This window comes from Elephas maximus, chromosome 16, assembly GCF_024166365.1.
Source record: "Elephas maximus indicus isolate mEleMax1 chromosome 16, mEleMax1 primary haplotype, whole genome shotgun sequence".
NCBI lineage: Eukaryota > Metazoa > Chordata > Mammalia > Proboscidea > Elephantidae > Elephas > Elephas maximus.
The window spans coordinates 6,619,340-6,646,874 of NC_064834.1; the positions used below are offsets into that span (position 1 = coordinate 6,619,340).

General features: G+C 42.6%; 1 protein-coding gene across 8 annotated transcripts; it reads right to left on the bottom strand.

Annotated features, from left to right (window-relative positions):
* Positions 1-262: 262 nt before the first annotated feature.
* Positions 263-25,691, bottom strand: ZNF487 (zinc finger protein 487). Of its 8 annotated transcripts, none has more exons than XM_049855631.1 (7): positions 25,402-25,670; positions 24,707-24,950; positions 23,496-23,618; positions 23,259-23,317; positions 13,659-13,785; positions 13,271-13,366; positions 263-2,892 (listed from the first exon to the last, which is right to left on the bottom strand). In XM_049855631.1, the coding sequence occupies exons 4-7, from the start codon at positions 23,271-23,273 to the stop codon at positions 1,313-1,315; spliced, it is 1,818 nt and encodes a 605-aa protein (XP_049711588.1). In that variant the 5' UTR covers positions 23,274-23,317; positions 23,496-23,618; positions 24,707-24,950; positions 25,402-25,670; the 3' UTR covers positions 263-1,312. The 8 variants fall into 8 exon arrangements, with proteins under 8 accessions (XP_049711588.1, XP_049711587.1, XP_049711589.1 ...); XM_049855630.1 differs by having other exon boundaries at positions 23,704-24,950; XM_049855636.1 differs by adding an exon at positions 7,556-7,679 and having other exon boundaries at positions 2,805-2,892; positions 23,496-24,950; positions 25,402-25,691.
* Between the last annotated feature and the right edge of the window lie 1,844 nt (positions 25,692-27,535).

A 27,535-nucleotide genomic window follows, 5' to 3' on the forward strand; every position in this document is an offset into this window, starting at 1 on the left:
CATGAAATAAGCAAATACATTTTTTTTTATCAGGGGTGGGAGGGCAGAAGAAAGGGAGAGTTTTTGCTAAGGGGGCAGTGCGTTTATGGTAATGGTGGTGAAATGCTGGAGAAGAATAACAAGAATGATGCACAACTTGAAGAGTGTAATCAGTGTCACTGAACTGTACGTGTAGAAATTGTTGTGATGGTGTATGCTATGTTGTGTATATTTTCACTGCAATAAAAACAATTAAAAAAAGATTACACACTGTATGATTCCATTCATATAACATTTATTAAACAATAAAATTTTAGAAACATAAAACACATTACTAGTTGCCAGGAGTTAGAGCAGATGAGGGGAAATACGAGAGGGAGGTGGGTTTGGTTACAAAAGGAAAACACACAGAATCCTTTGGTATGGAACTGTTCTACATCCGGACTGTGGTGGTAGATACACAGACCTACACATGTGGTAAGAACTGTACAGAACTAAATACACACAAATGAGTACAAGTAAAACTGGGAAAATGTGAACATGCAACGCATTCTATCAGTGTTAGTATCTTAGTTTGTGATACTGCGTTCTAGTTTTGGATGATGTTACTCTTGGGGAAGACTGGGTAAAAGGTACGCAGGTTCACTCTGAATTATTTCTTACATCTTATGATCTCAATTATCTCAATAAAAATTTCAGTTAAAGCAAAATATACCGATATTAAGTGTGAGAAACTGTATACATGTTATACTTACAAGCAAACATGTATATTTCCTATTCTAATGTAAACTTCTAACAGGCAAACCTAACAGGCAAAATTTCTCCTATATAGCATACTTATGTATATCCTGCAAAAGGGACTCTTCATATTTTTGTGTCGTATCAGTGATTATTCAACTCATTATTTTTTTTAAAGATTCCTATTCCATATTATGTCCATTAACTGAACACTTTCAATGAAAATGATATCATATCTGAAACAGGAATTCTAGTATAATATTTTAAGGAAAAACTTTTCATTCACAAATCCCAAAATGACACATTTCCATCCAGTTCAAACTGGCTGATACAGGATGTAAACTTTTTGCTGACACTGTAACATGTTCAAAATATTAACAAGGTTTCATAAATATCAATTATTTGTTGTTCAATGAAATGTCACTTCTGGGCAAAAGAGTGTTCTCATTTATTAGATTCCTCCCCTCCCTCCTCCTGCTGGGTTGTTTCTGCTCTGCAATGAGTCTGACAAGAGCATGAAGGTTTCTGAGCCTTCAGGATGTTCTCAGTGTTGCTTCCTGATTAAGTCAGGGTTCTAGTGAAAGGTTTCATTACACTAATAGTGTTTCTCCCTACTGTGTATTCTCTGATGTGCTGTGAGGGATGACCTCTGGTAAAAGGTTTTCCCACATTGGTCACATTCATAGGGTTTCTCCCCTGTGTGAGTTCTCTGATGTACTGTGAGGGATGATTTGTGGTAGAAAGTTTTCCCACATTCATTACATTTATGAGGTTTCTCTCCTGTGTGTGTCCTCTGATGTTCTCTAAGTTTTGACTTCACAGAGAAAGATTTCCCACATTCCTTACATTCATAGGGCTTCTGTCCTGTGTGAGTTCTCTGATGATTAATGAAGTTGGGCTTCTGGGAGAAGTGTTTCCCACATTCTTTACATTCATAAGGTTTCTCCCCAGTATGTACTCTCTGATGTACTGTGAGAGCTGACCTATCACTGAAAGCTTTCTGACATTCATTACATTCATAGGGCTTCTCCCCCGTGTGAGTTCTCTGATGTACACGGAGATTTGACTTCTCACAGAAATTTTTTCCACATTCATTACATTCATAGGGTTTCTCTCCTGTGTGTATTCTCTGATGTACTGCGAGGCCTGACCTATAACCAAAACTTTTCCCACACTCAGTGCATTCATAGGGCTTCTCCCCTCTGTGTATTCTCTGATGTAGGATGAAAGAGGATTTATGGCCGAGGGTTTTCCCACATTCACTACATTGATAAAGTTTTTCTCCTGTATCTGTTTTCTGATATGTAGGCAGGTTTGGCTTCTTGCAAAAAGGGTGAGCACACTGATTAATTTGACAGGATTTTTTTCCTTTATGTGTTTGTTGATGCTGAGTAAAGTTTGGCTTCTTGCAGAGTACTTCCCAATTTTCATTACAGTCAAACATTCTCTCTCCTATATAAGTTCTCTGAATGTGAGTGCGGAGTGACTTTTTGCAGAAACTATTCTCACTCTGATTACACTCACAGTGTTTCTCCCCCATGAGAACTTTATGGTGCTTAATTAGATTTGCTTTCTCACCAACAGACCTCTTCCCACAGTCATTAAATTCATAGTGATTCTCCCTTGTGTGAGTTCTCTGATGAACAATGAATGTTGGTCTGCCAGAAAAGTTCTTCAGACGTTCATTGTATTGACAGTGCTTCTCCCACAAGCATGCTCTCTTATGGCTAATGAAGACTGCCTCCTCATGGAAGGTTTTCCCACATTTATTATAACCAAAAAATTGCTTGGAAGATTGAATGTCCTGAGGTTGAAACAGGTCCTCATTTTGCCTAATGGCTTTCCCATTCCTATCATATTCAAAAGGTTTCTCTCTGGAATGAGGATTTCTGTGCTTTGTACAGAGAAGCAATTTCCCACATGTATTAAACTCTTCAGATTCCTTTATGAAAGTCTTTCTATTATTAATAATTAATTCTGAACTCATTCTATATGTATCATATTTACTGGGTATTTTTCTTGATGGAACAGGGTTTGTGTCCGGATAAAATGTTATTCCTAATGTACTACTGTTCTCTTTAGTCAGGGTTTTGCTGTTGATGAAATCAATTTTCCACAAATGCTGGTCTTGGTTTTCCTGGCTCTTCTCCATCTGGTCATCAAGCATGCAGAAGTCTAGAAATGAGAATAATTTACCACAGTTTATAAGTGTTAACATATTTTCTATGAAAAGGAGACATATTCAAATGCCTTATTACAGCCTGGTCGTTTAGTGTGAAAGTAATCACAAGGGCATACTTCCTTGCTCTGCAAAGTTTGGAAAAAAAACAGTTAACTTGCAGTAGTGGAAAGTGACAGGAGAATCTGGCAAAAAAAAACACAATAATTTGGCACTTTACAAATGTGACGTTCAAAAATGGATGGAGAATTTGAAATAACAATAAATAAATGATGTTTGCGTGACTCTTTGATCCTGGGGCGGGGAAACTCACAGAGAGTAAGATCAGTCCAACAAGTGGTAAGGAGAATCACAAGGAAAATTAGTAGGTAATTATGGGAAGGGGATCCCAAAGGGACACTTAGGTTTGGAACAAATATATCAGGATCTACCTTCTGAAGCAAGAGCCTCACTAATGTACACGCTTCTCATTTCACCCGTCTCTTTTCTATTCTATATACCATTACCATATTAAATTTCAGAAAGCACTAAGTTCCACATGTGCAAAGGAAAATTCTATGGGTTGGGCTACACTTGCATTACAGCTGGAATTCACGAGGAATACTAAAGTCTAGAGAAAGTACACATTCAGGCTGTTCTTGTAATGGGATCAGATACACAGTGTTGCTTACCTAGAATATCATCTAAGATTCATAGTCTGAGATTTCACTTCAACGATCAATTACACCATCATCAGTGTCTAGAGTGTTCAACCTACTCTCTTTGAATTCATCTTCTGATTTGTCTATTAACTGTGAAAACTCTTCCTCCTGTCAATTTCTGCTCTTTGCCATTAAGGACAAAAATGAAAAATTCTGAACCCTCAACCATGTTCACTTTAAGCTAAAGAGAAACAAACAAACTACAAAGATGTTGTCTCCAGACTTCTTCTATACCTTCATCATAGTTGATGCATTAATTCGGGCAACTCAGTAAATTGAAGGATAAAAGTATAGTGATGATTCACTTCACTACTACATTATCATCCTTCTAAGTAATTCCATGAGGCTTTTACTTTCTTATCATTTTAGTCTATTTCAACATAGTTGGAAATAATCAGTGAGTAATGTTTATATAATTGCTAGGGTGCTTTGTACAGAGGGTCAATTTCCCATGTGCATTAAACTCTTCAAGTTTGATGACAAAAATAGTTATTTTAGTGACAAAATAGCAAAATGCTTCAAAATCAGGAACAATAAGAACACTACAATCCCGCTTCTTAGATTTATAAATAGGGCCAAGTGACCCATATGGTAACTGCAAGGTAGAATAAAAAATAAATAAATTTTCTTTGTAATCATTCAAATTTCTTGTAGCTTATAATTATAAAAAAATATAAAAGTCATGAAATATCAATCCTTATAACTAGTTAGAACTGCTTCAAAAAGAAATTCAAAAACTAAATTTGACCAGACCCACTGCCATCAAGTCAATTCTGACTCCTAACGACCTAAGAGGACACAGTAGAACTGCCCCATAGGGTTTCCAAGGAGAGGCTGGTGGATTCGAACTGCTGAGCTTTTAGTTAGCAGCTGAACTCTTAACCACTGTACCACCAAGGCTCCAAAATATGACTCAGCAATTCCACTGCTAGGGATATACCCAAGGGACTTAAAAGCATCCACACAAACAGACATATGTACACCAATGTTCACTGCAGCACTATTCACAATAGCCAAAAAGCGGAAACCTAAATGTCCATCAACAGACTAACAGATAAACAAAAATGTAGTACATACATACAATGGAATACTATTCATCCACGAAGAGAACTGAAGTCATGATACATGCTATAACATGGGTGAACCTTGAAAACACTTTGCTGAGTGAAATAAGCAAATCACAAAGGACAGATATTGTATGATATCACTTACACGAAATAACAAGAATAGGCAAATGTACAGAGACCAAAGTTTACTAGCAGTTACCAGGAGCGGGAGAGAGACAGGTAGAAAGGAAGCCACTGTTTGGGAAACAGAGAGTTTCTGTTTATGGTGACAGGAAATTTGCTATCAATTAAGGGTGATGGTTGCACAACATAAGCAACATAATTGATATCACTAAGTTGTACACATGAAAAAATGTTGAACTGGCAAATGTTGTGTTATATATATTTTACAACAATAAAAAAAAATTTTTTAAGCTAAATTTAGGACCACTGGGACCCTGATGGTATATTGAGAATCTATTGTTTAGTATTTGACTATATATCATAATCCTTTTACATTTCAAAGTTTCATATTCATATTTCATGTGTGATTCTCAAATTCTACACAGCTAGACTTCTTAAAATCCAATTTGACCATATCTTCTAACAAGAACATTTAGTCCCTCTGAATGTACTGCAATTACTAAAATATCTGGATTGGTTTCCTTTGTTTAACTTATACTTTCCACTTGTTCTAATTGTTATTTACTTTTCCCCCCTTTTTCATTTTCCATTTTAGGTTCAACCCAATCTGATACACTTGGTAATTGTGTTTGCTTCTTTTTTTCCCCCATTAGAATTTCAGATGTAACAAACGTTTACTAAATTTTACCATTCATATTTAACACAAGAGAATTTCTTCTAAACAAAATGATTTTCAACACAATTCTGATAAACCGTTAACTGACTTACATGCTACCGTTTTTCAATATTTTATTTTTGTCCTTTTTAAATCCAAGAGAACATATTACTATTTTACACAAACAATATTTGTTTAGGTTTACTTATATTTTTGCTTATTTCTGCCAGAACTGCCTCTCCCCATTTTCCAACACTTGGTTAATAATATCACCATGTATCCTGTGCCTCAGGATAAAATCTTTGAGGTCATCCGTGATTATTTTATTTGTCTAGTATCCACAATCCAATCCAACAGCAAATCCTGTTTTGGCTACATACAACTTTAAAATATATGAAGAATCCAACCATGTCACCTGACTTTCACAATTTCCAAGCTAGTATAAGTCACCTCCATCCTTCATGCTGACTACTGCTAAATGACCTCCTTGATTTTACCCTTGATCTCCTTCCTCATCCCTCTGCCAGTATTTCCACTTCATAGCAGCCAGAGATATACATGAACTGTGCATTCCTTTGCTCAAAACCTTCTGTCATGGATTGAATTGTGTCTCCCAAAAATACGTGTATCGGTTTGGTTAGGCCATAATCCCCAGTATTGTGTGATTGTCCACAATTTTGTCATCTGATCTGTTTTTCCTACGTGTTGTAAATTCTGCCTCTGTGATGTTAATGATGCAGGATTACAGGCAGTTATGTTAATCAGGCAGGACTCGATCTACAAGATTGGATTGTGTCTTGAGCCAATTTCTTTTGGGATATAAAAGAGAGAAGCAAGCAGAGAGATAGGGGAACCTCATACCACCAGGGCAGTGCCAGGAGCAGAGCACGCCCTTTGGACGTGAGGTTCCTGCATGGAGAAGCTCCTAGTCCAGGGGAAGATTGACGAAAAGAACCTTCCACCAGGGCCAACAGAGAAAGAAAGCCTTCCCCTGGAGCTGACGCTCTGAATTTGGACTTTTAGCCTACTTAGTTACTATGAGGAAATAAATTTCTCTTGTTTAAGCCATCCACTGGTAGTCATTTCTGTCACAGCAATACTGGATAACTAAGACAACTTCCAATGGTTCCATCTCAACCAAAATAAAATTACTGCACTTACAGTGGCCAATAAAGCCAACCCAGCACCAGCTACCTCTCTGACCCCACCTCCTATGTGTCTTCCATAATTCACTGACCTCTTTCCTACCTGGCTCACTGCTGTCCCTGCACACAGGAGTCTGGCCTCAGGTCCACAGCACAGGGTTTACCACCTGCTTGGAATATGCAGAACGCACTGCCTCACTTCATTCAAATCTGTGTTCATTACAATACTGATCTAAAAGAGGCCTTCTCTGGATCACACTTTCATAAATAGTACACCACATCTCATTTTCTTCTATTATTAGAACACAGGATCCATGATGACCGTCATTATACTGACAGCAGCTCTGCCCCAGCAGACAGACATCACTGGACTATAAAACAAAAAATCAGCTGCCATAGAGTCAATTCCAAATCATGGCAACCCCATGTATGTCAGAGTACGCCTGCTCCATAGGGTTTTCAATGAAAGTAGATTTCCAGACCTTTCCTCCAAGGCGTCTCTGGGTGGACTGGAACTGCCAACTATTTGGTTAGCAGCCAACCTTGTTAATCATTTGTACCACCTAAGGACTCCAAACTAGCATATTGTTGTATGCCATCGAGTAGATTTTCACTCATAGCGACCCTATAGGACACAGCAGAACTGCCCCAGAGTGTTTCCAAGGAGCAGCTGCTGGATTTGAACCACTGACCTTTTGGTTAGCAGCCTGAGCTTAACCACTAAGCCACCGGAGCTCCAAACTGGCATATAAACCAAAAATCAAACCAAACCCACTGCCATCAAGTCGATTCCAACTCACAGTGACCCTATAAGACAGAATAGAACTGCCCCACAGGGTTTCCAAGGAGCGCCTAGTGGATTTGAACTGCTGACTTTTTTGATTAGCAGCCATAGCTCTTAACCACTATGCCACCAGGGTTTCCAAATATATATACAGTGAAATTTATATCAAGGAAATGGCTCACACGGTTATAGAGGCTGGAACATCCAAAGTCCGTGGGTCAGGCTGGAGGATTCTTCTGATTCACGCAGCCATAGGCACTGACGAACACAAGACCAGCAGGTCAGAGAGCAGGGCTCTTGCTCACAGGCTGCAAAGACTGACAAATTCCAGGATCAGCAGGCAAGATGGCAGGTAAGCTGCTAGCTCAAGTCCCCAAAACCGGAGGCCAAACGAGCAGGAGCCAGATGCAGGATCCAGAGAAAGCAAAAGCCTATAAGCTTTGCCAGAGAATCTACTTATATTTGATGTAGGCCACACCCTCAAAGAAACTCCCTTTCAGCTGACTGGCTGCTCAGCAGATCCCATCGTGGAACTGATCACATTACATCAAATCTCATCTTGGAAGTGATCACATCATCATATGACTGCCAAACTACACCGTAACTGCCAAACCACTGAGAATCATGGCCCAGCCAAGCCGACATACAACCTGAACGACTGCAGTCCACCCTTTCTGAACATGGCACCTGTACATATCTCCTTAAACCATACATAGCCTCTGAATTAAAAAAAAGTCATACTTACAGCTAACACGATAAAACAAACACATATACAACTGAATACACACCAGCCCTGTTTACATCTCATATTTTATAAATGAAGAAAAAATATTTGATGAACACATAAAAGGCAGAAATACTAATAACAATTACAGTCCTCATTTCTGCAACTGGTCACATGGTTGTAACTGGTATTTAGAACTACCTTCTTCCATCACCCATTCCCTATTCCATTTGGTCTTAGCAAGCATCTTAATTGGTTGTGGTTAGGGGCGACATAAACCCTCATTCCGGTAGGGTCTGGATCATTAGTAGTCATGTCAGAATTGGGCTGCTGTAGTTTTCCATTGACTTTAATCCCAGAACATGGCAGTACTCAGAGAAGCCCCAGAGGATCTCCTGCGTTCTAGACATACTCTTCTTTGCCTCCATTGTGTAATGTCAATCCCATGTCCTCTGGATAATCAGGATCAGTCACATCAGCCAATATGGTAACTCCCTTCTTTGCCTGTTGATCCAGAGACACAAGGAGACCAAAGTGGCCAGGTGCCACTCTTAACTTCCAGATCAATGGAATCAGTGATGTGTCTCCAGGTGGGAGCATTCCTTCCTGTCTTAGGGTGGGTTTTCTGGAGAAGAAAAACCAGTTAAAGTGTATAAACATACATAGAGAGAAAGAGAGGTTTATATCAAGGAAATGGCTCAGGTGGTTCCAGAGGCTATAACGTCCCAAGTCCGTGGGTCAGGAAAGAGGCTTCTCCTGATTCGCACAGCCATGGGGGGCTGGTGAACCCAAGATCAGTAGGCTGGAGAGGAGGTCTGTTGCTCATAGGCTGTGAAGATCAACGAATCCCAAGATCGGCAGGCAAGACCCCAGGTAAGTTGCTAGCTCAAGTCCCAAGAACCGAAGGTCAGATAAACAGCAGCCAGCTACAGGATCCAGAATGAGCAAAAGCCCCAGAGCCCTGCCTGAACGTCCTCCCACACTCGATGCATGCAACACACCAAGGAAACTCTCCTTCAACTGACTGGCTACTCACAGCAGATCCCATCATGGGGATGATCAAGTATCAAGTCTCAATAGGGAAGTGATCGCAACGTTATATGACTGCCAAAATGCTGAGAATCACGGCCCAGCCAAGCTGACACACAACCTTAACCATCACACTCCCTTCGTAACTAAGACCTCTAGACCCGTACAGCATTATGTCTCAGGGACAGGAAGCAAAAACTTTGTAAGTGGGTCACTGGGGGTAATAGTGAGTGCTCCCCTCCCATTTCTACCCCTTGATTCCTGGACCCATGAATCCTGGCTATGGGATAAATATTACCACATACTGGATGCTGGTTTAGAGCATATACAACCTCCTGGAGAACACTGGCTCCATCCGGCAAGGTACTGCCACCTAGCTGGTGCCGTAATTTAGAAGGCCATTCCACCGTTCTATCAAACCAGCTGCTTCAGGATGATGAGGAACATGGTAAGACCAGTGAATTCCATGAGCATGGGCCCACTGCCACACTTCATTTGCTGTGAAGTGATTCTCTTGATCAGAGGTGATGCCGTGTGGGATACCATGATGGCATTCTTTAAGTTCACAGATGGTAGTTTTCGCCAAAGCATTTTGTGCAGGGAAGGCAGATCCATATCCAGAATAAGTGTCTATCCCAGTAAGGACAAAATGCTGCCCTTTCCATGGTGGAAGTGGCCCAATGTAATCAACCTGCCACCAGGTTGCTGGCTGGTCACTGCAAGGAATGGTGCAACATCAGGGACTCAGTGTTCATCTCTGCTGTTGGCAGATCGGACACTCAGCAGTGGCTGTAGCCAAGTCGGACTTGGTGGGTGGAAGTCCACGTTGCTGAGCCCATGCATTACCCCCATCCCTGTCACCAAAGCCACCTTGTTCATGAGCACACTTAGCAACAATGGGATTGGCTAGGGAAAGAGGATGACTGGTTTCCACAGAACACACCATCCTACCCACTTGATTGTTAAAATTCTCCTCTGTGGAGGTCACCCTTTGGTGAGCATTCACATGAGACACAAATATTTTCACTTCTTTAGCCCATTCAGAGCGTTTTATCCACATACCTCTTCCTCACACCTCCTTGTCTCCAATTTCCCAACGTGGTTCCTTCCAAGTCCCTGCCCATCCAGTCAAACCACGGACCACAGCCCATGAATCAGTATACAATCGCACATCTGGCCATTTCTCCTTCCAAGCAAAGTGAACAACCAAGTGCACTGCTCTAAGTTCTACCCACTAGGAGAATTTCCCTTCACCATTGTCCTTCTGGGAGGTCCTAGAAAAAGGCTGTAGTGCTGCTGCTGTCCAATTTCAAGTGATGCCTGCTTATTGCATAGAACCATCTGTAAACCAGGCAGGAGTTTTCTCTTCTTCAGTCAACTGATCATAAGGAACTCCTCATGATGCCAGAGGTGCAGACTGGGAGATGGATGGTAATGTGACAGGAGTGGAAACCATGGGCATTTGGGCCACTTCCTCATGCAATTTACTTCTGCCTTCAGGTCCTGCTTAGGACTGATCTCATATATACCACTTCCATTTAATGATGGAGTGCTACTGTGCACATCCAACTTTATGGCTCTGTGGGTCAGACAACATCCAGTTCATGATGGGCAGTTCAGGCCACATGAAGACTTGGTGCCCCATGGTTAAGTATTCAGTCTCTACTAAGGCCCAGTAACAAGCCAAAAGTTATTTCTCAAAATGAGAGTAGTTATCTGCAGAGGATGGCAGGGCTTTGGTCCAAAATCCTAAGGGTCTGCTCTGTCATTCACTCACCTGCCAAAAACTCCAAAGAGCACATCTATCTATGACTGACACTTCAAGCACCATTGGATCAGCTGGATCATATGGCCCAAGTGGCAGAGCCACTTACACAGCAGCCTGAACCTGTTGCAGGGCCTTCACTTGTTCTGGGCCCCACTCAAAACTAGCAGCTTTTTGAGTCGCTTGATAAATAGGCCAGAATAGCACACCCAAATGAGGGATATGTTGCCTCCAAAATCCAAAGAGGCCCACTAGGCATTGTGCCTCCTTTTCAGTTGTGGGAGAGGCCAGATGCAATAACTAATCCTTCACTTTAGAAGGAATATTTTGACATGCCCCACACCACTGGAGGTGGAAGGCACCTGAATTTTTGTCAGATTAATTTCCCAACCTCTAACATGCAAATGTTTTACCAATAAGTCCAAAGTCATTGACACTTCTTCCTTACTAGGTCCGATCAGCATAATGCCATGTAATGGACCACTGTGATGTCTTGTGGAAGGGAAAGGTGATCAAGGTCCCTGCAGACTAAATTATGATATAGGGCTGGAGAGTTGATATAACTCTCAGGTAAGAGACTGAAGGTGTGTCGCTTGTCTTGCCAGCTGAAGGCAAACTGCCCTGGTGTTCCTTCCGAACAGGTCTGGAGAAAGAGGCATCAGCCTACCAATAGCTGGATACCAGGTGCCAAGGGATGAATGATTTGCTCAAGCCATGAAAACCACGTCTGGAACAGCAGCTGCAACTGAAGTCACCACCTGGTTAAGTTTTCGGTAATCCACTGTCATTCTCCAAAATCCATCTGTTTTTGCACAAGTTGAATGGGGATGTGGTGGGAAATACCACCCTTGCATCCTTCAAGTCCTTGGTGGTGGCAGTAATCTCCGCAGTCCCTCCAGGAATGTAGTACTGCTTTTGGTTTACTATTTTCCTAGGTAGAGGCAGTTCTAACAGCTTCCACCTGGCTTTTCCTAACGTCATAGCCCTTACTCCACTTGTTAGAGATCCAGTATGGAGGTCCTACCAGGTGCTCAGTGTACCTATTCCAATTATGCATTCTGGAACAGGGAAAATTACTACAGGATGGGTTTGGGCACCCAATGGACCTACTGCGAGACAGACATGAGCTGAGACTCCATTAATAAACTGACCTCCATATGCCGTTCACTATGACTGGTGGGCCACAGTGACGTTCTGGGTCTCCTGGAATTAGTATCAGTTCAGAGCCAGTATCCAGTAATCCCTAAGAAGTCTGATTATTTCCTTTTCCGCAATGAAAAATCACTCTCGTAAAAGGCCATAAACCTCTTTGGGGAAGGCTGGGAGAAAGATTAACAGTATAAGTTTTGCCTTTCACCAATACCTGATCTGTTGGTGGTGATATTTTGCGTATTTCTATTGCGACCTCACACCATGGATTAGCAGTGCACTCTTTATTGCTGGAAGCAGAGTCATCAACATCTTTAAGACTAACCAGGCCTGAGAACCAATTTAGAAAATTCATCCTTACAATTTTGTTTTTCTAGAACCATGCTTGGTACCAAATGTCTTAGGCTGGGTTCTCTAGAGAAACAAAACCAGTAAAGCATATGAATATATACATAGAGAGAGAGATTTATTCCAAGGAATGGCTCATGCAGTTGTAAAAGCTTCAAAGTCCCAAGTCTGTGGGTCAGATGGGAGGTGTCTCCTGACTCAAGTAGATGCAGGGGCCGGTGAACCCACGATCAGCAAGTTAGGCAGCCAGGCATCTGGCTCATAGGCTGTGAGACTGGCGAATCCCAAGACTGGCAGGCAAAATGAGAGGTAAGCTGCTAGCTCAAGTCCCAAGAACCAGAAGTCAGATGAACAGAACCCAGCCACAGGATCCAGAGCGAGCAAAAGTCTGTGAGCCTTGCCAGAAAGTCCACCTATACTGGATGCAGGCCACACCCCCAGGGAAACTCCCTTTCAACTGACTGGCTACTCACAGCAGATCCCATCACGGAGGTTATGACCTCATTATATGACTGCCAAAAAAACTATATCATAATTGCCAAACCACCAAGAATCGTGGCCCAGCCAAGTTGACACAATCTTAACAATCACAGTAATGTATGATTAAAAGAAGGCAACTAAATTTGATACAAAAAGAATAATCAAAGATCTAAAATGAAACAGGCAAGGATTGAATTTTTGGAAGAAAAAAAGAGTATTTAGCTATTATTTACAAGTATAATATATGCATCTCAGGCATACAGGCCAATTATTCTCAGTCACTTCCAAAGTTCTGGTAACTCTAAAAAAATTCGTAAAGATTTCCAACAATGCTAACATCTGAACCAGCTCCTTGGGATCTGTTTCTCCCTGGCTTCTAACTCCCTGTGTACTCACTAACTCACCTGAGTGGCTCTGGTGTGGCGACTTTTCCTCCAGTATCCACGGCTCATCTCCTTGCTCCAGCCTGAAGATCACCTCTGGTTTGGTGACACAACACCCTGTGAAGGGAAATGACACAGGATTTGAGCCAGGTGGCCTGAGGTTCAGGGTCTTTAAAGGGGGACAAAGGTGCACCTGAACAAAAATTGGAGCTGTACAAAAATAGTTCTAATTGAATATTTCAATGGAGAGAAGAACACAAGTATTCCCACAGTATCCAAAAGGGATCAATCAGATTTGATTCCTGAATTTCAAGCCTATAAATCATTAATCACCACAAAAAAACCACCTACATTAGCAGCTAAAAAGGAAATGAATGTTATCTGGGATTACGTATTACACGATCCTTACCCACTGAGACAAGGTGGCTGTAGTTCTCCAGCATCACATCCCTGTACAGGGTTCTCTGAGCAGGGTCCAGGTGCTGCCATTCCTCCTGGGTGAAGCCCACAGTCACATCTTTGAATGACACTGGCCCCTGGAACAGCACATTCGTATTTAAAGTGACTAGAACAGGATAATATACATGTGTATCAACTAATACTTGTCATGTTTGCTGTTGATAGATGAAGAGAAAATGCTACACAGGATGCCTAAATTAGTATTATACACAGTGGGAAAATGAGAAATCATGGTATCAGGACTCTGCCAGTGTATCAGTTTCTAAAAACTCACCCAAAAAATATACGGTCCTCCAGAGTACTGGGAGCTGTCTCAATTTCTGGGGATATAAAGATGAGTAAAAGGAAAATCCTGCTCTCGAGTTTATAATTTGGTCAGGCAACATATTTAAGCATAAATATTTTTTTTTATTTGTACAAGCATTACAGTAGCAATGCTAGAAGTATCTGGAAGGTAGACAGGTAGTTGTAAAGAAGGAAAAAAATTGAAGTTCTATTTTGTATTAACAGGTTGAACTTCATTGAGGAGTAAAGCTTTGAGTTTTGACCGTTAAATCATGTGTTCTTTACAAATATGGGCCAAGTACATAAGCAAAGGCATGAAGGCACAAAAATACTTGGTAAGGTAATGGAACTAAAAGTAGGAGAATAGGGTTTGAGGTATATTAAGTCAGTGCCTCACAGATGTAATTAGGAGCAAGATTTTAACTAATTGAGGACTGTGAGGATGACCCTATCACTACCAACTGCATTATAAAAGGGGCAAGGTGGGCAAAATCCCAACCTTTATCACTAACTGTGTAGCAAGGATCAGCATGAATTCAACTCCCAGCTGCAAGTGGATACAGGCCTCACCACTCCTTGTCACCAGCCACCTCTGTGGCAATTCCTCTCTCTGATCCTAACCACCCCAAGTTAGATCAGGCCTCATTCCCGGCTATCCTGAGCTGGTTCAGAACATCCTGGCCACCTGAGGCCAGGTCATCTGGGAGTAGCCAGTTGTAGGCTCAGGAGTCTACATAACTCCCTGCACTTCAGAGCAGGTGGCCTCCCTCTCTCTCTTGTGACTAGGTCACAAGCTTGAAGGACTCTATCCTTCTTCATCGACTGTCCATGCAGCCTTTCTTTATCACCCAGCCACCCAGAGCTGACTCTGTATTGTCAGCTGCTGTTGGCTCATTGCCCCCTATAGTTTCATTAATTCTCTATAACAGCTCACAAAACTCTTTTAGACGTTACCCATAATTACCATTACCCAATAATTAAAACCAGAAAGGATACAAGGATAGAGATACATCAGGCAAGGTCTGGGAGAATTCCCAGCACAGGGCCTCCGTTAAGCCCAGGGACACGCCACTCCCTTCCCGTGGATGGATGTTCTCACAGATCCAGGAGGACCCAAAGAGAATACTAAAAGGTCCGAGGTTCCCTAGTCACTGGGACCTCAATAAATATGCATAACTTGGGCCTTAATACATAGTTATGATTCACCCAATCGATGAATATGCATGACTGCATTAAGTGGTCCCCCTTCCTTCCTGAAGTTAGTTTTCCAGGTGTGGACCTTGTGTACCCCCTACCACCTGGCTATTTAGGAAAACAAATGCATCTTGATTGCTCAGGTTATTTTAAAAAATCAGAGTCAAAGGCCATGGTCTTGGGGAACATCTAGCTCAATTGGCATAAGATAGTTTATAAAGAAAATGTTCTACATTCTACTTTGGTGAGTAGTATCTGGGGTCCTAAAGCCTATGAGAAGCCATCGAAGATACGCCACTGGTCTCACCCCTCTGGGAGCAAGGGAGAATGAAGAAAACTAAAGATACAAGGAAAGATTAGTCCAAAGAACTAATGGACTACAACTACCATGGCCTCCACCAGACTGAGTCCAGTACGACTAGATGGTGCCTGGCTACCACCACTGACTGCTCTGACAACTATCACAATAGAGGGTTCCAGACAGAGCAGGAGAAAAATGTAGAACAAAATTCTAACTCACAAAAAAAGACCAGACTTACTGGCCTGACAGAGACTGGAGAAACCCCGAGAGGATGGCCTTCAGACAACCTTTTACCTCAATAATGAAGTCACTCCCATGGTTCACCCTTCAGCCAAAAATTAGACAGGCCCTAAAACAAAACAAGACTAAAGGGGCACTCCAGTCCAGAGGCAAGGACTAGATGGCAGGAAGGGACAGGAAAGCTGGTAACAGAGAACCCAAGGTCAAGAAGGGAGAGTGTTAACGTGGTGGGGTTGGTAACCAATGTCATAAAACAATATGTGGACTAACTGTTTAATGAGAAGCTAGCTTGTTTTGTAAACCTCAATCTAAAATACAATAATAATAATGATTAAAAAAACAAAAACGCAGAATCAAAGGGCCAAGCCAAGTTCTTTGTCCCACAAGGATTTATTGCTATAGCCTAGAGGTTCCAAAATACTTGATCATTTTCCCTTTAATTAAAATTTGAGCACTCACCCAGCACAGCTATTTATCCATTTTCATGTATATGAAATCTCATTTTTATTTTTTTTAAATATAAATACCTGTATATAGATATGCTAGTATTTAAATTTGTTCGTTTGTTTTAGTATTTCTCATATTCCAGTGGACTTTCTCAGGTATTCCCTGGGGCAGTCTCCTCAAAGCATGGCCCCCAGGTCAGCAATACTGGCATCGCTTGGGACCTTCCAACTCAGATTAGACAGTAACCTTGGGGGCAATGAGCTTAAGTTAAAGGGGGAGGACAACTCGGAAAATAGGGTGGGAGTGGCTGCACAACTTGAAGAATGTAATCAATGTCACTGAACTGTACATGTAGAAACAGTTGAATTGGCATATGTTTTGCTGTGTATATTCTCAACAACAATAACAAATTCCAACAGGCGTTATTGCAGAAATAGAAAAGCCAATCCTCAAATTCATATGGAACTTGAAGAGGCCCCGAATAATCAAACCTATCCTGAAAAAGAAGATCAAAGTAGAAGGACTCACATCTCCTAATTTCGAAACGTACTGTGTTGTTAGATGCCGTCAAGTCAATTTCTACTCACGGTGACCCCATGTGTCAGAGGAGAACTGCCCCACAGGGTTTTCTAGGCTGTAATCTTTACGGGAGCAGAATGCCAGGTCTTTCTCCTGTGGAGTTACTATTTAAGCGGCAGTGAGTTTCTGTTTGGGGTAACGGGAGACTTCTGGAAAGAGATCATTGCGATGGTTGCGCAATATGCCGCATGCAATTAATATGACTGAATTGTATACTTAAAAATAGATAAAATAGCAAACTTATTGTTATATATATTTCTACTTTAATAAAGTTAAATACATATATATATTAGCAAAGTAATTCTGGGAGTATATTATAAAAGTAATATATCATGACCCAATGGAAAATGCACTCTATGAAAGCGGTGGCTTTCTGTTGCCCACGGTGGTCTTTCCACCTAAAACATCACAGGTGCTTGTCTTAGTTATCCAGTGCTGCCATAACAGAAATACCACACGTGGGTGGCTTTAATAAACAGAGATTTATTTTCTCACAGTTTAGGAGGCTAGGAGTCCAAATTCGGGGAGCTAGCTTTAGGGGAAGGCTCTCTCCCTCTGTTCACTCTGGGGGGAAGGTCCTTGTTTCTTTTCAGCTCCTATTCCTAGATTCCTTGGCGATCATGTGGCTTGTATCTTCTCCATCTCCGCTTGCTTGCTTACTTACTTAATCTGCTCTTTTATATCTCAAAAAAGATTGATTTAAGACACACCCCACACTAACACTGCCAGGTTAACGTGACAAAGAAAACGCATTCCCAGACTGGGTTACACCCACAGGTACGGGGTGAGAACACACAACACACATTTTGGGGACACAATTCAATCCATAACAGTGCTTAATATATTTTTTAATGAAATACTAAAAAGCGTTTATTCCAATAATGTAAGGCCAGCTCAACAATAGGAAACAACAACACTGATCTTGGACAGAGATGAAAATTACTAGCTAATGAACAAACAGATGCAAAATTTTAGCTATATGATAGCAATAACCATTTAGCAATGAAAATGGGGAAAAAAAGTTTGGGATTATGTTGAAAATGGCAAATAGCTAGAAATATATATCACAGAGGTTAAAATTATTTAAAATGTTACAGAAAAAATCCTATAGCTTGTATGGGACTTACATAAAGAACTCTTATAACTCAAGAATAAAAAGATAAATAACCCAACTAAAAATGAGCAAAGGATCTGAATAGACAGCTCTCCAAAGAAGATATGCAGCCAATAAGCACATGAAAAAAATGCTCAAAGTCACTGTTTTTGTTAGGTGCCATCCCTTCAGTTCCAACTCATACTGACCCTATGCACCACACAACCGAACTGCCGGGTCCTGCACCATCCTCACAATTGTTATGCTTGAGCCCACCGTTAAAGACAATCATTAGTCATCAGGAAAATGCAAATCAAAATCACAATGAAATACCACTTCACGCCCACTTGTTTTTGTTAGTTACTATACAGTCAGTTCTGACTCATGGTAACCCCATGTGTACAGAGTAGAACTGCTCCACAGGGTTTTCAAGGCTGTGACCTTCCGGAAGCAGATAGCCAGGCCTGTCTTTTGAGGTGCCTCTGAGTGGGTTCCAACCACTAACCTTTCAGCCAGTAGTTGAGCGCTTAGCCACCTGTGCCACCCAGGACTCCTTACACCCACTAGGATGAATATAATCAAAAAGATGTACAATAACAAGCGTGGGGAGGATGTGGAGAAATTGGGACCCTCATATATTGCTGGTGGGATATAAAATAGGACAGCCACTGTGGGAAACATTTTGGCAGTTCCTCAAAATAGTAAGCATGACCGTTACCATGTGACCAAGCAATTCCACTCCTAGGTATATACCCAAGAGAACTGAAGACACGGATCCACACAAAAACTTGCACATTAATTTTCCTGGCAGCATACTGATGATAGCCAAAAAAGCCCAATGTCTATGAACCGAGGAGTAGATAAACAAAATGTGGTGTATCCAGGGGCAGATTATCTAACAAGCAAAGTAAGCATGGGCTTACTTGTGCTTCCTTACTAATCTATGGGGAATAATTTCACATTTTTTCATCACATCAAAGATACTGCTTCTAGGTATGGCTGGTACCTGTCTCTCTCCTAACCCCAAAGTACCTTCCTACAGAATCAAAGCCTCTTTTCAAATGTGCAATCCCTAACAGGAGCAGATGACCCAGTAACTGCTGAAACCCATGTGAAATTGTTCATTACAGATTAGTAAGTAAGCACAAGTAAGCCCGTGCTTACCTTGCTTACTGGATAATCCACCCGTGGTATAACCACACAATGGAATGCCATTCAGCCATAAAAAGGAATGATGTACTGATACATGCTACATGGATGAACCTTGGAACCATTATGCTAAGTGAAAGAAGCCAAGCACGACACGGATGATTTCCGTTGTATGAAATGTCCGGAAAGGGAAATCCAGAGAGACAGGAAGTAGGTGAGCGGTAGCCAGGGGCTGAGAAAGGGGGAATGGAGGAGTGACTACTGACAAGTACGGGGCTTCCTTTTGGAGTGATGAAAATGTTCTGGAATTAGGAAGTGTCGATGGTTGCCCAACTCTGTGAGTACACTAAACAGCAGCGAAGTGTACACTTTAAAGGGGTGCATTACACGGTACATGAATTATATCTCAATAAAGCTGGTGTATTTTTAAAAGTGTTGTCGAAGGACATAAAACAATGTTCCTGAGAGCTAAGGCTTATCAAAATATTGAGTCTTCAAAACTAACATAAAACTCTAATTCAAAGGGGGAAAAAAAGGCATGTCCAAGAAAGAAAAGGATATCCCAAAAACAAAAACTGTAAAGGAGCTTGCCTTACTAGATATTATTATTTATTATGAACCAACTCTAATCAAAAGAAAAATAGGTAAGTGGAAAAAGAAAAGTCCAGAAATAGAATCAAATACATAGATAAAAGGAGCCCTGGTGGCACAACAGTTAAGTGCTTGGCTGCTGACCGTAAGCTGGGCGGATCGAACCCACCCAGGGGCTCCACAATTGAGAGACCTGGAGATCTGCTCCCACAAAGATTACGGCCTTGGAAACCCTATGGGCAGTTCTGTCACATGGGGTAACCATGAGCTGGAATCGACTCAACAGCACCCAACAACAATCTTAATATATGGTAAAGTCACAATTTCAATTTAATGAGGCAAAAGATGATTAAGTTCTTAAACGAGGTTGATATAATTGATTAACTACTCATTAAAAAAAACTATTACCTCATACCATACAAAAATATATGAGTGAATAGGTACTAAAACAGAAAACAAAAATAATACTCCAACAATGATATACTGAATCTGCCATACAAAGGCGGAAAATCTTAGGTTGGGCTCAAAAAATTAAGCTAAAAGAGACAATTAAAACAAAACAGCACACAGAAGTTCATGCCTTCGTTTAATGATCTTCGAGTATTTACTGTGTACCAGGCACTGTGTACCAAGCACTGTGTACCAGGCACTGTGTACCAGCACTGTCTCAGGCACCTGGGATACATCACTGAAAAACCAAGACCCCCCCTCCCACCCATCTCTAGAGCCTTCAGATTAGTTACATTCATTTAAGACGGGGAAAGAGACAATAAATAGAGTAGTAAGTAAACTGTGGAGTATGTTAGGTGACAGGTGCTATGGTAAAAACATAAAGTGGACCAAGGTTATCAAAAAACAAACAAACAAACCCCAAATCCATTGCTGTCGAGTCGATTCTGACTGACAGGGACCCTCTAGGACAGAGTAAAATTGCCCCAAAAGATTTCCAACGAGTGGCTGGTAGATTTGAACTGCTGACCTTTTCGTTAGCAGCCATAGCTCTTAGCCACTGCGCCACCAGGGCTCTGGACTAAGGGAGGTTAGTGCAGCAATTTTAAGCTGGAAGTTTGCATAGACCTCGCTAAACAGTGACATTTGAGCTAGGTGCTTAGGAGAAGCGAGCCAAAAGGATCCTTGGGAAAAGTAGGCTCCAGGCAGAGGGTACATTTGCTACAAGGACAAAAATGGCATTGTGCCTGGAATGTTTCTGGAACAGTAAGAAGGCTGGTAGGACTGGAACAAAATGATCAAGGGGCTGAAAAAATGGTGAGGTCAAAGAAGTAATGGGCCACACAACCCACTGCGAGAGCTCTGGCTTTTACTCAGAGAAAAATGCACGTGTTGCGCAGAGGGGTGGCACGCAGTAACCTCACTCACATTCCACAAAAAGCACTCTGGCTGCTACGCTTGAGGGCCGGGGCTGTGGAGCAGCGAGACCTGCTCTGGGGCTACTGCCGTTACCCAGGCAAGAGACGCTGGTGGGTTGGTCAGGATAACTACAATGCAGGTGATCGGTAGAGGTCAGATTCTAGATACACTTTGGATTTGGGTCAACAGGTTTTACTGAAATAAGATGTGAAGCATGAGGGGGTAAAAGGTCAAGGAAGATTCCAAAGGCTTGGCCTGTAACCAAGAAGGGGGAGGTGGCAGGGAGAGCTGGTTTGACAGTAGGGTGGCCAGGAGGTCAGTTTTAATTGTGGCGAGCTGTGTCTATTAAACATTCAACTGGAGACACAGAGTACACAGCTAGAGATGTGTTAGTCAAGAGTGCAGGAGAGGGAGAACCCTCAGGCAGAGAAAGGACAAGGATCAAGGACTGTGCTCTGGGACACTCCAACAATAAGAAGTAGGAAGAAAGAAGGAACCAAAAAAGGGAAAGAAGGAAACAGTGATCAAGAAGAAAAACAAACAGACTGTGGTGTCCTGGAAGTATATCAGGAGAAAGTGATCAACAGTGTCAAATGGTTCCTAGATGGCACAGTTTATGCTTCACTGCAGACCTAAAGGCTAGCAGTTCAAACAGTAGCAGAGAAAAAAAGGCCTGGTGATCTGCTTCCATTAAAGATTACACCCAAGAAAACCCTACTGAATAGTAATACTCTGCAACACATGGGGTCACAAGGAGTCTAAATTGACAGCAACTGACAACAATAACAACAGTGTCAAATGGAGCCAACAGGTCAAGACTGAGATTTCGCCTTTGGATTTAGTAATACAGAGCTAAACCCAGCAAAGAGTTGGCTGTTAAGAGTCTAAAGGAAGTGGAGAGGTCTGGCTGGAGGGACAGACTGAAACATCCCAGCAAATGAGATGTTTCCTCCCTCTCCTGCACTCTTGACTAACACATCTCTAGCTGTGTACTCTGTGTCTCCAGTTCAATGTTTAATAGACACAGCTCGCCACAATTAAAACTGACCTCCTGGCCACCCTACTGTCAAACCAGCTCTCCCTGCCACCTCCCCCTTCTTGGTTACAGGCCGAGCCTTTGGAATCTTCCTTGACCTTTTACCCCCTCATGCTTCACATCTTATTTCAGTAAAACCTGTTGACCCAAATCCAAAGTTTATCTAGAAGCTGACCTCTACCGATCACCTGTACTGCAATTATCCTGACCAACCCACCAGTGTCTCTTGCTGAGATGAGATCAGAGACCAGGAAGAATGAGAACACCAGAGGATCAAGGATGAATACTCTGGGAGAAGCAATAAGCAGCAGCAACAAAAGGGAGACGACTCATGGAGGAGACAGAAAAAAATAAATAAATAAGCACAGAGGGAGGAAAAGACCAGAAGCCAGTTCTAGGAGAGAATGAATATGAGTATCGACTGAACACAAGGCTCAATTAAGGCAAACGCTAGAGAATCCATGACATTGGTGTCCCTTACCAAACAGACCCAGCACGTGATGCAGTTCGAAATACGAAATGCAAGTGGGGAAACACTTGCCAAAATACACGACTTTAACCTATCTGCTGCACAGTTCATACATAACAATTATGAAGGTATCCCAGGTTCTACGGCTGGATGAAGCAGAACCATCAGGAAGCTGTCTATGGACCACCGTGTTTTGGCCCCTGGAAACCTGTACTCTGCTTCCCCTGAGGAGTGATTACAAGCAGCAGGTTGCACCGATTTCTGGTAGTCACTCAAAAAATATTTAAAAAAAAACCAAACCTGTTGCCATCAATTCCAACCCATAGCGACCTATAGGACAGAATAGAAGGGCCTCATGGGGTTTCCAAGGAGCACCTGGTGGATTCAAACTGCTGACCTTCTGGTCAGCAGCCATAGCTCTTAACCACTGTGCACCACGGTTTCCAAAAATTACTTACTAGGTTACGAAGATCAGGAAATGAACTTTTTTTAAGCCAAGAGCTCTTGAAGTCTCAGGAGGAATGCCTGATGACTTATTTAATGGTCTACACGAATCATGTAACAGAGAATGTCCGTCCTTTTGCTATGGCTGTCAGAAAGATCAGACAAATTTGCTGTAGCATCGCTGAGTCTGAATATTTTTGTTTACCACTCTGCCCTGATACTGATATGCTCCTGTATATTTCCCCTGATGCTGATTTTCATAAATCCCTACATTTCCATTCTAACCTACTGATCCTTTAAAGCCTCACATAAGATACTGTGAACAGATAGGGAATAAAAAACCAAACAACTCACCTGAGATCTGTTCATTTTCTGCTGCTCTAGGAAACATGTAGAGAACTATGAAAGTGGAGCTAGGGGAGAAGAAAAGAAGACTGAGATCACATGAGAACTCTGACCTGCCTTGCACCTCCTGGATTCTCCTGCTTCAGAAGCTCCCATACCGATGCTTCCTGGATACAGCCAAACACCTCACAGGATAGGTCTACTGGGTTTGAGGGCTTAGCACCATAGTTTCATGGGGCAACTCACTCAATTGATGTAATACAGTCCATAAAGACAACGTTCTAGATCCTAATTTAAGTAGACTCTGGCGTCTTAAAAGCTTGCAAATGGCCATGTAAGATACAATCATTGGTCTCTACCGGTCTGGAGCTAAAAAGAAACAAGGAAACCAAAGACTCAAAGAAGAAATGAGTCTACAGAACCAACAGTCTACATGAACAATGACATCACCTACCTTGAGACCAGAAGAACTAGATGGTGCCCAGCTACCACTATTGATCATTCCAATCAGGGACTCAATAGATGGTCTCAGATAGGATGGGAGAAAAATATAGAACAAAACTCAAATTCCTAAAATAAAAGGCCGCACCCACTGAACTGGTAGAGACTAGATGAACTCCCAAGACTATTACCCTGAGATACTCTTTAAACTTAGAACTCAAGCCATTCCTGGGAGTCACCTTTAAGACAATGACAAATGGCCTATAAAATAGGTATCACCCATGAGTACTGCGCTCCTCAAAATAGTCATCTAGATGAAATCCAATGGTTAACGTTTGCCGTAGACAAAAGATGGAGGACAGGCAAACTAGATTAAAAGAAACAGAACAACCAAAATGGTAATAACAAGAATGCTGATACATAACCAATGTCACTTGAACGTTACGTACAGAAATTGTTAAAGAACCTAATCTCCTGTGTAAACTTTCGCCAAAAACACAATAATTTACAGAAGAAAAAGGCTCCCCACACCAGCTGGATAAAATGTCCTCCTGAAGGAGAATATCCTTTGGCCTTTGACTACCTTGGCAATAGTTTTTCCATCTTTTGATAAAAACTGGTTTGACTCAACTATGTCAGTAGATCTGATTCTCTCCTAGGCCACCAAGAATCTGATGATCTGTGATCTGGACATTCACCCTCTGGGGCTCAGTGTTTTTCACCTTTCATCTTAGAAATTATTCCAGGAAGCTCTTTCCTGCACTACCTTCTGAGTCTGTAAGCCAGGATGCAGCAAGCACCACCCACATCTCTCAATGTCACATGTGGTGAGGGGCACAGTATGATGGACCCTCAGGATGTGGAAAGAGTAGAGAGCTTGAAAGGAGTCAAGGGCTGTTAGAGAGGTTTGAAATAGAATTTCATTAGTGACAGGTGCTATTTCTTTACACCAGACAAGCTCTCTCAAACCTTCAAACCTTGGACAAGACCTGTCCCTTGCCTTAACCCCAGCTCACCTCTCTCTTCTGCAACTTGGCTCCAACCCCCCATTGTCTTACAGTTTGGGGTGGCTTCTGGGTCTGGTTACAAGGATCACAAATTGCTTCTAGCCTGCAAATTTAGGGTCCGCTCTTTCTCAGCCTTTTCCTCCTCTGCTTTGGTGAGAGGTCTCAATCCCGTCTTCCAGGTGGAATTCCTGCTCCCGAGGTTCTCTCTTTACTTCACAAGAGCTGCTCTGTTCCTGGGAACCAGGACCTGGACCTAGGGGACGAAATCATTTGAGTTGGAACCTACATCATGGCCCCAAATGTTGGAACTCACTGTACCCCCGGAATCTTGGATTGGTCCTTCAAATAACTCAGATCAGGACCACTGAGAACACACAAGCAGGGAAGTTCAGACCAGGCCCTAACCCCTCAAAGTCTGGCCTAGGAGCCCTAAGAGACACTGAAAATCCCAGAAAAAGAAGTGCCACTACTGTGAAGGATACAACGCTGGGTCCAGGCAGCGCGGTTTTCTAGAACAAGCATGAAATGGGGAGGAGGCGTATCTGGTGTGAGTCCTTGCTGCTCTCCTGCGGGCTGTGTGGTCCTAAGAAACTCACTCTGCCTCTCTGACCTCCGTTTCCTCATTGGTTACAACGGGGCTATCCCGACCTCACCGAGGGGTCAATGCAACCTGTCACTAGAGTATCGAGACAAGAGCTGCAAACCTTACGGGGGCTCACTAACGCAGCGCCATCGCCCTACACGCAGGAGGCGACGGGCCGCGACCCGCGCGCGCAAGCCGTGGACCCTCCGCGGTTCCGGGAGCCACCCGCCGCGTCCGCTCCAGCGGGCGAGGAGCCGGAGCCGGTCACGGCCGCGCCCTCCCGCAGACCCCGCTCGCTCCTCCGCCGGCGCCGCAGCGCCGCCACCCGCCCCGAGGCCCCGCCACTAGGAAGGGCGCGTAGGGCCGCGCATGCGCGGGAACGCCCGTCCCCCGGGCCCGCCTGGCGAGCGGCGGGCAACCAGAGGGTCCGCTTCCCGTCAGCCTCCGCGGCTGGAGCCTCGGCCTCCCTGCCGGGAGGTGGAACCGGGGCTGCTTCCGCCAGGTCCGGCAGGGGGCGCAGTCGGGCCGCTTCGCTCGCGAGCACGGGAGAGGCTACGCGGAAAACTAACGTAGAGAGGCAGACGGCAGTTTAAATATTTAAAAAAAAACACCCGTGACAGCAGGCAAAGCGGTTTAGTGCTAGAGATTACATACCGCTTTCCTGAGTGAAACGACGCAATTTTTTAATCCAATCAAGTGTCAACAAGGTTTTTTTTGGTATGTTTTTGCACTTTGCTCTTTTATACTGTACCATTGCTTTAAATGTAATTTAATTGTAAGTTTATATAGTTAATTTTTTTTTTTTATCAATGGCTGCGTTTAACAACCAGGAAAATTCCTGAAAATTGATCAGTTGGCTCTCAGGAATACAAGCCAGTTTCAGCAAAAAAAAAAAGTTGCCGCAGAGTCGATGCCCAGACTCTTCGACGTGCCCCGAGGAGCCTCTGTGTGGACCGGAACCGCCAAGGTTTCGGTTAGCAGCTTAGCCGTTTGGCCACTCCGGGACTTCAGTTTTCACACACACCTCCTCTTTGCCAAATATTGTAAACGGTTATTTTTTAACATACTATTTTGAAATAATTATCGATTCACAGGAAGTTATGAAGATGGAACAAAGAGGTTCTGTGTACACTTACCCAGTTTCCCTCATTGTTTACCTTTTAAGTAACTGTAGTACAATAAATATCAGAACGAGGAAATTAATATAGAATCTCGGACTCTACCTGCTGAATCAGAATGCGCATTTTAGCAAGATCCCCAGGTGATTCGTATGCAAAATAACGTTTCAAAAACTCGAAACAAACAGGAAGTTGACATCGGTATAAAGTATGTGTATAATCCCATGTCACGTGCATAACCACCACCAAAATCCATATCCAGAACCGTTTCGTCACCATGAGATCTCCCCTGCTACCCTGTTTTAGTCACACTCTCCACCATCCCTAACCCGGGCAGCCACTAATCTATTCTCCATTAAAGTTTTGTCATTTTGAAAACGTTATATAAATGAAATCATACATCATGAGACGTTTTGAGATTGGCTTATTTCTCTTATTTCTCTCAGCCAAATTCCCTTGAGACCCATCCAAGATGTTGCACCTACCGATAATCCATTCCTTTATGGATGTACCTACCGAGAAATATTTTGGCTGTTTCCAGTTTTTGGCTATTATATAAAGCTGCTATGCACAGCATGTACATGGTTTCATGTGAACTTAAGTTTTCATTTCCTAGGATAAATGCACAGGAGTGCAAATGCTGGGTCAAATGTTAATTTCATGCAGCTTAGCAGTAAACTCTTTACAGCAAACTGCTAAAATATTTTCCAGCTTGGCTATGCCGTTTTACATTCCCACCAGTATGTATGAGAGCTCCAGTTCATCCACTCATCAACGCATAAACAAAATGTGGTATATCCATACAGTACGTTATTATTCAGCCATAAAAAGTAATGAAGTATTGACACTTGCTATAACGTGGATGGATCTTGAACATACTATGTGAGAAGGGAGCTGTAACGCTGGAGACAGCCAGAAAGATGGTAGCACAGAAGGCAATGGAGCAGCAGCAAGAGCCACAGCTGCAAGCGACAGCAGGAACCAGGAGTCTGGCAGGAGAAGGCTGCTGTGGGGCTTGCTGACCCACGAAGCTAGGAGCTTTGTAGCACTTGCTCGAGCAGAGCAGAGGTGAGGCCAAGAGGCCAAGGGCCACAGAGAGGCCTGCCTGTGGGCATGGCTGCAAAGACGCTGTCCTGA

Coding starts and splice junctions, on each gene's coding strand:
- ZNF487 (XM_049855632.1), bottom strand. Junction 13,367..13,658: donor CAGCCACCTTGTCTCAGTGG/GTAAGGATCGTG, acceptor TTCCCTTCACAG/GGTGTTGTGTCACCAAACCA. Junction 2,893..13,270: donor GCCACACCAGAGCCACTCAG/GTGAGTTAGTGA, acceptor TCTCATTTCTAG/ACTTCTGCATGCTTGATGAC.